We start from the raw sequence: 12,802 nt of genomic DNA, 5'->3' as shown, positions 1-12,802 counted from the left end.
GTCTTAGATCTCAAGTGTTACAAAAGAATTGACAAGGGTAGTTTACAAATGTTTATTATACAAAACAAAAAAAAATTAAATACATTGTGTGTATAACTAAATTCCAGTAGAAATAACACAGCTCAAAGTGGTGATTTACTGAGGTGGTTACACGGCTGTTCACAGGCCGCAGAAACGGCTGAATCCGAATGTGCAAACGGCTGCTCACAGTCCTGTCTCTCACTCAGGCTCTCTATCTGTCTGCACCATTGCCTGTGCGCTGAAAGCCTATTTATAATCCGGAAGGGCAGCGGCGGCCCTAAAGAGGACCGGGGACCGCGGGGTGCGTCTGCCGGGACTCGGGCGCGAGGCCCCGCCTTTAGAGTTTGGGCATCTTGGTGACGTTGAGCCGCATGGAGACGCAGGTGGCCCCCGACGCGTAGCGCATCTCCCTCAGCATCCCGCTCCACTGCTTCTTGTCCTCCTCGTACCTGGAGCAAGGAGAAGGCGACCCGTTAGCTGAGGCTCTCTCGCTGACTAACGCAGCAGGATACCCAAACTGGGAGGGCCCCCAAGAGGGCTTTATGCATGCAGAAAAACGCATCCATAACCTCTACAATCAAACTAAACCCTGCGCTGCCTGGTATCTGTTCAGAGTTGGGCTCGATTCCATTTCAGTTCTGTCAATTCAGGAAAATAAAGTCAATTCATTAATCAATAAATCTTCATAGAAAATGGAGAGTTCTCAATTCATGAATCGATTGTCAATAAATTCCCTAAATTCACTGCGCAGAAATGGAACTGACCTCAACTCTATCTGTTACTTTGATGTATGTTCTAATACGTAAAAGATAATTCAAAATATATTTTATGTATTAGACATAAAATACATGTCTAAGGGCACCTAGGAGACAATAGAGCAAACCGTATTACTCTCCTCTTTGTGGACATTGTTCAATGGAAACGGCCTCTCCAGTGGCAAGAGAATGGCACAACACCAGATTTAGATTCTTTTAGAGTCTACATAAATAATGAAGCAGTTACGAGTAATAGTGACATAAGCAAGACATAACCCCTCCCAGAGAATTTTTGAGGTGAGAACTTACTGCCAGACATCTGTGACCTCTGTGGGGACACATTCTTTGTTCTCCATTTGGACCATGGCAAAGCCTCCGACAGCATACAAACTGCCTCCACTGCTGACCAGGTTGATTGAGCTCCTCTCCTGGGGGAACTCTGGGAAGGCTTCCCACCTGAGACAGAAAGCATGTGATCCAATCAGGAATGTCCTTTTAACTGGCCTAAATGGGACTTGGGACATTAGGAAGTCAAGCGGTTTCCTTCACTAATAACTGATATTATCATTTCAGCATGAACAAATCATTCCCATAAAATGAGAATCAACTCTAGGGTCCACAGTGAATGCAACACCTATCGAACAGAAATACAATGAAGACAATTTGCCATAGTTTCCTACACCTCCTGTGAAGCTTTCTTGACATGAAAAGAAGGGCAATTGTGCCTTAAATTCTAAGGCAATCGTGACTGGGGAATTGTATAAAAGCCTTTATTTCATGGGCAAGAAAAACTAAGGGTACAAAAAGCCTCACAGAGGGTATATGCACTTATGGCAAATTACCTTCATTTGACTTCTTTCCTATACTCAATTTATCCATGATAAGTTTTTTTTAGGTAATGGTCATTCTGTAAGCTTTGCCAAGGCAGAGTACTGGCCCAGTGTCTGGAATAAGATGACATAATTTCATGTGCACCACAGTTATTTTTAGTCCAGAAGTACAGAAGTGACAAGATTTATGACATACTTGTTGGTTCCAAAGTCGTAGACTTCACACCCGGCCGTGAGGCCCTCTTCATTGACCCCTCCGACCACCACGATCTTCCCGTTGTGAATGACCGCTCCGAACATTGCCCTTGGCGTTTTCATAGCAGCCAGCTCCCTCCATTCCGACTGCTTGTGGTTGTAGGCGAACATCTTGTTGATGGCTTTGCTGTTTCCCAGAGAACAGATTGAAGAATTCACAGATATTTCAACAGGGTTGTAACATTAACGCTGCGGTATAAAGCGGTTCTGCCCAAAGCCCTTCCTCTCGGACAGCTGTGAATGCTGGCTTTGATTCCAGCTGACTCACTGTATCAGTATTGACTGAGCTATAGATCTTTATTTGACATTTCGACAATTTTACGGACTAATCTATTTGTGGAAGCAATGTGTGGGAGATGTGGGAGGTGAGAAAAGGTTTATGTGGCTAAAAAATAAGTAAAATTAAAGGTATTCCTTGATTGAGGCTTTGCTCATTTTGCCTCTTAAAAATGAAATACAGATTACATACAATGTAATTGATTGATGATTATTAATTTGTGTTGCATTGATCAACTATTATGGGACCTACAACACTTAATTAAGCTTAAGCAACTAGGAATGCTAATTGGTTTTCACAGCCAGTGTTAAAAATGTTAAAAAAGGAGTACCTTCACTTCTATTCTTTTAGTAGCACCAGTACATCTCTGACTTCTTTTTCTTTCACAATGGATTTACAGTCAATAACTCTCAAGTGAGGTTAAATTGAAAGTAGTGTCCAGTTAAAACCTTAGTTGGACCTAATCCTTGTAGCCCATCTAGAACTAATAGCAGTAAGTACAGATGTCCATCAGAACCAGTACTAAGAAACACACCGGTATAAAGGACAGAAAAGCATGTAAACCTCCCAGCATGCCTGAATATGTGTTTTTTTTTCCAAGATTTATGTGGTTCTGTGCATTACGTAATGCCAACAGAGCCAAGAATACCCAGCACAAGCCTCAGCTTGCAGACTGACAAGGCACAGACAGCTGGAAGTTTGACCATATGCTCACACAGGGGCCTTACTTGTCATCTGTCTTTCCACCGATGCAGTACACGAGCCCATACTGGGAGACCACGCAGTGCCCGTGGAGCCGCAACGGCAGCTTTTTGGTCTCGTTCCACTTCATTTTTCTGTGGGACACACGGACGGAAGTGACAACACACGGTTACAGCCACGCCTCAAAGGGGAAGTAAGTTCCTCAGATCAGGGATGACATCCAGGTTATCCCCTGCCAAGCGCTGAGCGGATGTGTTGTGCTGCATGGTGTTTCTCGCTTACCCAATGTCATAACACATGACAGATTCCAGCGACTCGTCAGTTTGGAGGTCTTTTCCAGCCACTGCGAAGAGGAGGTTTTCGTACTCTCCCATACCGAACAGACATCTGGGGGATGGCATGGGAGGGAGGGCGATCCAATCAGAGCCTAGACTATCCAGCTGCAACAGGAACACATAGTTAAGGTCAAGAAGACTTGTTTGGACTCCACACAGTCCAAATTTCACTCTGTTCCAAGATAGTTAGTAACTATCTAGTTAGTATCAGAGAGAAATGAGCCTCTACAGCATATTATTAAGATTTTAAAAATATAAGATTTCCAACCTACAGAAACTGAATGGAGCATATCATCCTTAACTGAAATGAAATAAAAGAGGTATGGTTGGTTACCTGGTAGAAGTAGCACTGCAATGGGGCTTCTTTGTTTTCGTCATCCACAAACAAGCCCCCGAGGACATAGAGCTCGTTTTTCTTCGAGGTCAGGCTGACGTGGTTCCGTGGGATCTGTTCGGCCATGGAGGCCAGGAAGCACTCATTCTCGTTGGCGTCATAAGCCACCGCAGCCGTGTCGTTGATCATCAGGATCAGGTCCTTGGTGTACATACCGTGCCTGCGGTTGTCGTTCAGGTAGCCGGGCAGCAAGTCCTCGCCCTCTCCCTCCTCCCCGGACTCGCCCTTCTTCTTGGTCTTCTCGGGGAGCTTCCCGGCAAAGGCGTCCTTGATGACCTGGACCTTCTTCATGAGCTCTGGGTCGGCCTTGATGATGTCGTCCTTCTCCACCTTCTCCTTGAAGTACTTCTCTGGGAGCAGGCGGAAGCGGATGCATTCGAAGGCGTCGCTCAGGGTCTTGGCCCGCTGCTCCTTGTCGCAGCGGACCCACTTCATCAGAGCCTCGAACACCACCTCCTCCTTCTCCACATTCAGGGAATCCCCGCCGATGAGGGCAAAGAGCTCGTGGGGACCCAGCTGGAGGAAGTCCTCCTCCTTGGCCAGGGTCTCGAAGCGGTCAGCGATATAGTCCCGGGCAGCCACTGCCAGCCGAGGGCAGTTGAGGACCAGCCCCAACCGGAATATGGCCAGGCAGTTGGACAGGGAGAGCTTCCTCTGCAGGTAGTTCACACACACCGTGAACACGGAGGGGATCTGAAAGCGGTTGGCCACGGCAAACACGTCCTGGACGTTCTCGTCGGTGAGGTCGATCTCCGCCGAGTACAGGTAGTTAACGATCATTTCCATGGTCGCGGGGTCCACGTTCTCCAGGACAATCTCCTGGTTTCCCTCCTCCTCTTTCCCGTCGTCAGAGAAGAAGAGCTCCCTGAAGTAGGGGCTGCAGGCAGCCATGATGAGCCTGTGGCAGGGCAAGCTGCGGTCCTCCACTTTGAGGGTGCAGTCCACAAACCTGTTCTCATTCAGGAGCTCCTTCAGGCCGTCCTGGAGCAGGGTGCTCTGGTAGAGCCGCAGGTCTTCCTTCATGCTTTTCAGATCCATTGCGGAGGAAGTGTGTGTCCGGGTGGAGGGGAGACAGGGGGACCGCACTTCTTATCTGGCTCACGGTTCTGGCAGGAAAGGGCTGAGCAATGTAGAGAGCCCAGCCTGAAGCCCCTGCAATATAATCCTGTGCCTCTAAATATAGCGCCCCACCCCAGCCAGCAGGAATTCAGGTTAGCCGAATCGGAAAGATAGTCCTTGGCTCATGCAGCTGTCACAGACTGAAAGAAGCAACTGTGAGCCTTGGGCACTGTGGGTATTTAGCTAAACCAGTAATGCATGGCTGCCAGCAGATGAAGCAAGTAATAAAGTAACCATAGATGTGTAGATTCTTTCTTCTCACTGCCTGGCATATAGTTGTTGCCAGGTAGTCAGTGTCAGTCCTGACTGGCTAGTTAGTGGCCACACTTACTGAATATTTAGTTATTTGTCATAAATCATTGTTTACATGCATTTCCTCCATATCTGAATACACCTTTTTCAATGTTATAAAAAGACACAGAAAGAATGCAAGCTGTCTTTGTTTAAAATCAGTATATAAAAGATGTGAAAGGACTAGGGATAAAATGTTGTAAGATCAGTGAATAACTTTGTGTGTAAGACAGGAGTGAGAGGAATGGGAGTGAGGGGGTGGGTGTGAGAGATTGGATGTGGAGGTGGGTGTGGGGGCGGGGGGAGCTTCCTTTGACACCACCACATATCTCAAAGCAGCAATGACATCCCAGGAACAATTTGCTCCCCAGATCACTCCAGAAGAGAGGTCAGCATGTCTCATTACTCATCGGTTAATTCATATCCCCCCCACTTCAGAAGATGAAACTAATATTTAAATGATAGCATTTCCCCAGAGATTGGCCTTCCTAGTGGAAAGGGGTCAAAGACCAGCTGCTGCAACAGGTGACGGTAAGACCCCTTCACCCATTTGTAAAATACATCAGCTCCTCTGACACATTTGTAAATAGCCATTGGCTCATTGTTCATGTGGGATCACAGAGCTCCAAACCAAACAAATGAGTCAGTTTTCCCTGTATGTACAAAAATAATCATTCACCTGTTTGTCATTTACAAAAAAAAAATTGGAGAATTTTTTAGACTTCAACAGAAACAACAACAAACATCATTACTTGTTCAATCTTCTTGTCATTTAATGCTTCAAAAATAACCACAGAATTCTACGCATACGCTGTACATGTACAATTTCTATATAGAGCAAAATATACAAGCTTTCTATTTAAAACATAACTATTCTCTCAACTGAAAGTTCTCCTCTGACATTCTGCAAGTTTACACATCATTAGTTTATATGTAAATATTATATCACTAAGATATAAAGATACTAAAATACTTTGTACATTTATAAACAACTATAAATATCAACCTTCTTAATTCACGCTATTCAGACGTCAGAAAACCCTTGTGACAACAGCAAGTCGGATATTTCTTAAGCCATAACTTCCCAAAGCCCTTGAAGAGTAAAGCCGTCTTTTAGTTTTTCGATAGCTAAACCAAGCTCCTCAGAGTACACTGGCTCCCGGTCTTGTTGCTTTGAAAGAGAAAGAAAAATATATTTTAAAAGTCACATGACTGGAGGACAATATTTCTCAAGTGATGTGAAAAGCATCATATGGGATCACTACAATAAATGATACAATATGCACACTGATGTATAGTTCCCTAAATATTATAAGTGAGAAAGACAAAAACATCCATCCATGTTAATATAACTACTCGTTTTGGGAGCTCTACAGCAGCATATGAGTATTGTTTCATTTCAATTTATTGTCATTTTTGACTATCACCATGAACCTGAAGACCTTTGGACGTGCATTTGCTTTTGTACAATTCATATGGGGTTATTACCTTGTTTCCATCTGCAAAGTATGCCTTAAAAAAACAACAAAAAAGAGCATTTAGGATCCGTGCAGCTCAATTACCAGAATACATGCATTTGTGAGAAAAAGACAAAAAAACAAAACACCTGACTTCACGAACAGGTGAAAAGCCAGGCAACACCAGTTTGTTTACGGTACACTGTGGCACAATGCTTTAGCCAGCTGCTATTTTTAAGAGTGTGAAAAACAAACAGAGGTCCCCTGATGGAGAGGAGAGCTTCCCTCTGACATCGTGAGGCCACTCATAGCTTTGACGCTAAACACTCACTGTGAAAGCATCGGTCTGCTCGTCAGGCTCGATCTCCACATCGTCAGGGGGCTGCTCCACCGTCAGCTCCTCCAGTGGCTGGGGCTGGAATTACAGCAGGACATAATCAGTGCTAATAATGCAACCCCACTAGCGTTCTCAAATCAAACCCCACATGTGTGGCAGTATGGGGTAGTGGTAAGGAGCAGGGCTCATAACCAAAAGGTTGCCGGTTCAATTCCCTGCAGGGGCACTGCTGCTGTACCCTTGGGCCTGAAGGTAAACATTGCCTCAGAAAATATCCAACGGTATAAATAGAAAAACATGTAAAAACTGTAACGAATGCAAGTCACTCTGGATTAAGAGCGTCAACTAAATTACAGTAATGTAAAGTAAAACCCTTGCTGGGTTGACATTTGGAAATAAGTAAATTTGTCTAACCAGAATGTGGAGAAGCAAGTGCTGATTTCAGAATAAGTGCCTTTGAAAAAGAAAGTAATGAAGTTACTGTAATGGGAATTAATCAATTTTATCTTTATTTACATTGTTATACTCCTATCACAAGACACACTAGAAATACAGTTTTAAGATTATGGGATATTTAGAGGGGTGAGAAAGACATTGCTCAGGCTGGGGCAGCTGATAACCAGTGAGTTCTTATCGTCTCTTTAAAACAAGACACACCTTCTCCTCCATCTCGTAGTCCACTCCAAAGATGGGACTTGCAGAGTAGACTTTGTGCAGTGAGTTAATCTCTTTCACTGCATCCTGCAGTTTCTCCATAGGGTCAATCTTGAAGCCAAGCACATATCCTCCTGTCTGGGAAGGTTAAGAATATAAAAAAAAAAACAACATGAAATGGTACATGAAATGCACCATTCAACTACAAACACCGCTCCTCAACATAGGATGTGAACAGAACTGTGTGTGACATTAGCTAAGCTCCACAGTACATTGATTTTTGAAACCATTTTATTTGTTACCTAGCATGCTATTGATCTGCATGCTATAGTTCATTTCATCACTTCTTTCAATATCCCCGAGAATATTTATTTCAAATGACCACTTTTCCCTGCAGGACCATAGCTCACAACGCAGAAATGTCTCATTACATTTAAAACAAACTTGTAAAAACACGTTGAGAAAGTATTGGTATTATTTTTTACTTCATGACACTGCTCCATTGTAGTAAGCTACAAAAGCTGGACCATTTGCTGTCCGGTATGGAGGCTACCTTGGGTTTATACAGTCATTGAAGAAACGTAACAGATCTGAGGCCAGTCTGCTTCAAGTGTATTGCCAACAGTCAAACCATAATATGCATTTACACATTTACATAGGCATCGGAAATGTTATCAGAATTACCTGCTGAGAACTTTCTATCACCAGTGCCAGACCAAACTTTGAGTCTCTTATTCTGATGGAGCGCTTATGAAAAATAAAAAGAGGTAGGTAAGTCCAAACACTGTTTAACCATTTCAATAATCATGTATATCATACCATCATTTAATGTAAAAATGCAATGCAGATACAATGATCAAAGAATAAAATTCGACTAACAAATTTCAAAATAGAATGTTGAATATGTATGATGAGTCATGGGCCATTCCTTCATAAATCAACAGATAACAGCACACTGTAACATTCAGTGTGTTAAATATTATTGTTCATACGTACAATCTGGAGGTAAGGTATGCTGACATTGAAGCTCTCGTTCATGTTGGCATGCCACACGATTCGCACATTGGTGATAAAGAATGTTCCTAGGTTACCCTGCGGGAGACAAGACAAAGATCATTTTCACCCGTCAGTCAAACCAACAACTCAATGAACAAGTGACCCTAAATTCTAGGGCTGCTTCCTCCAGCCACAACCAAATAAACTTTTTATGCCTACAGAAACACGTAAAGCTTTTTACATCTGGCACAAGGCTGGCAGTATTTCGGATTAGGTAGCAGTAAATACCTGTCATGATAGTAACCAAAAATAAACCAGGCCTAACCAATAGGGAAGGGTGGGGTATCTTGCATGTAATTTAAGTAAGAGTGTAGGAACAGTCAGAGCATTAAAGAGACAGATCTCTTCACTAATATTACCAGAAAAGATGTCAATCACAGTGTCCCAGAGGAGAGAGGAAAAGTACTTCACTCCTCAAATAAGCCAAAGGTCTATTTCAATGGACTACTGCCTAGTCTCATTCTTGCATGATTGTGTATTTGGTTTCCAGGGTGTATGGACTCATTAATATATACATAAACATTTGTATAGTGTTGCATGTGGTTCAATTATAGAACAGTTTTATTAGAACCATAATACCTGGTCACTGGACAGATTCCACACTCCATTAATTTTGTCATACACTTGCTCTTGTGGTAAGAGTCTCAGCTGCTTGTTGTGAATAAGAGCCGCTCTTAATTTCAGGTCACGGTACATTTTGGAGGTTTCATACGCTCTGCAAGGAAAGGATAAACACCACAACATTACATTTTGCTTAGCAGACGCTTGTATCGAAAGCCACTTGAAAGATGCACATGAACACAGCATGAACTCACACATCATATTCCTTTCCCCAAAAGCATGTGTCATTTTAAGAAAATTTAACCAGACCTGTCTACTTTGTTAAGCGTAATAAGTTACACTCAAGCATAATCTCACAGGTGAGTTAACCATCTGAAGTCACATGGGAAAGACAACAGTGAATGGTGGTTGCCTTAAATGAAACAACCTGCATACCTGTGGACTGCGATGACGGATGTGAACAGTCTTGGGCTTCCGGGAACCACATTGGTGAATATGAATTCAAATCTGGTATTGAGGCATTTGGTCAAAATGTACAATGCCTCAGTCTGCCCCCTCAGTTTCTGAAACAGAAAGCATCAAAACAATTCAAATACAGGAAAGAAACCACAAGACATTGTCATCTTTTAAGTCCCACTTGAATAAAACGGGGCTTTACGTGTGCTTACAGAGTTTGCAGTCCTTGTTGTGATGTTGATGATCGAATTGTATCCCACAGCTGCAAGAGAGATGATAATGATAAGCATTACCTAAAGCACATCCTGCAAAAAGATGTATTGACACATTAATTCCCCGAGAGACACAGTAACAAATCCATATCCAGCAGAGAGCAACTCTGCTCTTTAATTGCGTAGGGGATCAGACTGGTGGTAACTCTGAGTGTTAACAAGTGGAGAAGAACTGCACAAAGTGTTTTGAACTAACTGTATCCCCTCGAATTAGAAGTTGTACGAATCTGCGTAAATCTCAGATTTTTGTTTAGAGTACCGGGATTTGTATGTATCTGGGGGTCTTTCTTTCTTGAAAGAAGTGTTGGGAAAATAATACTAGGCACAAAAGGTTTTGCCACATGGCTTGTTCCTCACAGATGAACTTACAAAGATTGACTCGGGGTAGTGCCAGCGAGTGCCAGATGATTCTTAAATTGGTCACCAGGAGCCTCCCTGCAAAACAGTATAAGGAAGGTTAAGGAAAAGAGAGCATTCACAGTCACTTACATATTGAGCAAGCGAGCTATCAAAAAGCTGAGTGTCGTGTTTCGAGCATCTCGTTTTTACACGTTTCGTTGGATGTGATATCATAGCAGTGTAGTATATTGGTTGGCATCAAAACTGTCGCAGACGAACGCATTAGCTAACGTATGAAAGGGTGATTAGCTCGTTACTAGCTAATTATCTATCTATCAAATTATCCAATTTGAATTTCCATCAGTTTACCTCTGTCCCCGTTGTTTCCTTTGGTATCTTCAATGGAATCCAGGCAGTCAATCAGCACCTCACCGGGTCTCGTCTTCATTTGCCTCCACGAAAAGTCAACATTGGTTAGCAGCTAGAATCTAGACTAACTACCTTTCGTAAATACCTTTTACTAAGATAGCAAGGCAGTCTTCCTAAGGTATGCTTTAAGTAAATTAACAATCTGCATTAGGTAGCGCTAATTAGCTACAATGTCAGTGGTTCGCTGGATACAGCAAAACAAGATAGCAAGCTGGTTTGCATCCGTACATACTTAGACTAGCAAACTAATCGATTGCTGAGATGCTAGCTAGCCGACCTGTAGGCAGTTAATAATGTTATTCACCAAGTTATATTTACGCGTGCAGAATACTAGCTAGTCGTGATAGCTAGTCAAATTCATTTTGCTAGGTTAGATCTAACTAGGTAATTAACTTGCTAGCTAGCATTACTATTGCGTAAAGATTTTACAAGGATAAACCTGAATAGCTAACCTTTACCTGTAAAATAGCTATACTACGAACAACTAACGCCTGTGGTAGCTACGATGTCGCTGCTACGGCAAACCTGTTGATACTTACTGTGGAGTGATGTCGAATCTAACATCTCTGTCCTCCCACAGAGCATCCAATACTGATGCCATGGTCATCGTATGTTTTAAATATTGCTTATATGTGGAGTGATGGAGGACTTCTACCTGAGAATTTTCTTAAGCCCCGACGCGGCTTTAATTCACCCTGGCAACATCACTACGGGTAGCAGCAAAGAACAAACATGCCGAAGACACCGCAATGATGGCGTGTTGCGTTTCGTTAATCTTTATTCCCAACTGCAATGATCTTGAAACCCAAATTACTGGCTAATGAAGATGTGATAAATAAATGTAATCTCTCCAGGTTTTGCTCCTGCAATTTCAGCAGGCACTAATCATGCTGAGGTACATGCCATTGTCACGTCCTAATGAATTACAGAGTACAGAGATCTTGTACTATTGTGTATTTCATATGACTTTAGATTATATTTTATTTTCGTGCATTACCTTTGTGTAATATCTTCTACTGTAATCCAGGAAAAATAAAAAATAAAAATAAATAATTCAACTCAAACACATCAAATCCATTTTTATTTATAAAAACCAAAGTACAAAACAATCCATAGCAAACCTAAAACACAAAATAAAATACACTTTGACATGTTCAAATACACAAAATTATTTTTGTCTCAAACAAATGGCTTCAGAGTGAGTAACTGCAGAGCACCAAGCTGTAATCGTTGAACAAGTATGTTCATTTATTAGCTTAAAGTGGGTAAATTAATGTACATGAAAATATATTTGAGGAAATAATATACCCATTTATGTACAGTTAGAGGGCACTACTTATTCAGTATTTTTTAAGCATGTGGATTCATATAACATTGATTTGAAGAGATCTGAATGATATTAATGTGAATAGCTGTGGAATTCTTTAATTCTGTCTTTCCTCGTTGGTCTGCTGTGGAGAAACATCAGCAATTACTCTGTTGCACAGGATCTCACTACTTACATGATCAATAGTCTACGTCTGCCTCGCAAAGAACTACAGCACCAATTCTGTTCTAACTTAAAAACCTACAAAAATAGTGTCAGTTTAGTTTTATAGCTCTTATTTTGAGAAATATTCACTGGGTGAAACTGAAACTATGTTAGTAATACTACCAATGGCTCAAGAAAATGGTAAGTAAATGAAACCAAATTGTTTGGTGACATGACTGATCATGGCCCAACAGGTGGTTTTTGCATTCAGTAAAAATTTCTGAATTTGGTGGAATTTCCTAGCCCAGTGTCACCACAAACCCATAATTGAAATTACACTGTTGTCTTTTATGGAAGACATCCCAGTGTGAAAATAAACTAAAGACACGACATATAAGTGTGTGACAGAGGTGTTAAATTAGTGTATTTCACACTGTGCAATATAAATACCACAGTCAATGGAGAAGAGTTCATCCATTTATAGATATGCTATATACTTGTCAGAGGAACTAAATCAGTGCTGAACAGCTCTAGCTCACCAGAGCTGTAATATATCTTTTCTCTATATAGACATAAATCCTTACAATTATTCAATCAAATAACTAATTACCTCGATTTGGTAATGAGGAGCTTAACTGTAGTGAGAAGTCACATTCAGGACAATAACTGTGGACCCTTGGATTCAAACAGTGAGACTGGACATTTGTAGAAAAATCTACCCTGAGACTTGCCTGAATACATGAACAGGCAAAAAGTGGCAAATAACACAGCTCAAAAAGCAGTTTGATCTG

At 41.9% G+C, this 12,802-nt stretch overlaps 2 protein-coding genes across 2 annotated transcripts; both read right to left on the bottom strand.

Moving 5' to 3' along the window:
• Positions 1 to 37: 37 nt before the first annotated feature.
• klhl41a (kelch-like family member 41a) lies at positions 38 to 4,829 on the bottom strand. Its single transcript, XM_036545205.1, has 6 exons — positions 3,510 to 4,829; positions 3,123 to 3,280; positions 2,867 to 2,974; positions 1,803 to 1,988; positions 1,086 to 1,232; positions 38 to 470 (listed from the first exon to the last, which is right to left on the bottom strand). Exons 1-6 carry the CDS (start codon positions 4,605 to 4,607, stop codon positions 359 to 361), a joined length of 1,809 nt encoding a protein of 602 aa, XP_036401098.1. The 5' UTR covers positions 4,608 to 4,829; the 3' UTR covers positions 38 to 358.
• A 1,172-nt stretch (positions 4,830 to 6,001) lies between these two features.
• bbs5 (Bardet-Biedl syndrome 5) lies at positions 6,002 to 11,244 on the bottom strand. Its single transcript, XM_036545958.1, has 12 exons — positions 11,080 to 11,244; positions 10,481 to 10,563; positions 10,142 to 10,207; positions 9,713 to 9,762; positions 9,480 to 9,607; positions 9,063 to 9,198; positions 8,424 to 8,519; positions 8,112 to 8,174; positions 7,431 to 7,565; positions 6,768 to 6,851; positions 6,468 to 6,491; positions 6,002 to 6,150 (listed from the first exon to the last, which is right to left on the bottom strand). The coding sequence occupies exons 1-12, from the start codon at positions 11,145 to 11,147 to the stop codon at positions 6,049 to 6,051; spliced, it is 1,035 nt and encodes a 344-aa protein (XP_036401851.1). The 5' UTR covers positions 11,148 to 11,244; the 3' UTR covers positions 6,002 to 6,048.
• Positions 11,245 to 12,802: the final 1,558 nt, after the last annotated feature.

Source organism: Megalops cyprinoides, chromosome 14, assembly GCF_013368585.1.
Source record: "Megalops cyprinoides isolate fMegCyp1 chromosome 14, fMegCyp1.pri, whole genome shotgun sequence".
NCBI classification, from domain to species: domain Eukaryota; kingdom Metazoa; phylum Chordata; class Actinopteri; order Elopiformes; family Megalopidae; genus Megalops; species Megalops cyprinoides.
This window is presented reverse-complemented; position numbering and strand designations above follow the sequence as displayed.

Bases quoted from the DNA above. Each gene is read 5' to 3' on its own strand.
- bbs5 (XM_036545958.1), bottom strand. From the start codon at position 11,147: ATGACCATGGCATCAGTATTGGATGCTCTGTGGGAGGACAGAGATGTT. The intron at 9,763-10,141 runs GTAAGTTCATCT...TCTCTCTTGCAG, and splicing joins ACTACCCCGAGTCAATCTTT to CTGTGGGATACAATTCGATC. The intron at 7,566-8,111 runs GTAATTCTGATA...TAACCTTCCCAG, and splicing joins TGATAGAAAGTTCTCAGCAG to ACAGGAGGATATGTGCTTGG.
- klhl41a (XM_036545205.1), bottom strand. From the start codon at position 4,607: ATGGATCTGAAAAGCATGAAGGAAGACCTGCGGCTCTACCAGAGCACC. The intron at 1,989-2,866 runs GTAAGGCCCCTG...TCTGGGAAACAG, and splicing joins GGTGGAAAGACAGATGACAA to CAAAGCCATCAACAAGATGT. The intron at 1,233-1,802 runs GTATGTCATAAA...TTTCTGTCTCAG, and splicing joins TACGACTTTGGAACCAACAA to GTGGGAAGCCTTCCCAGAGT.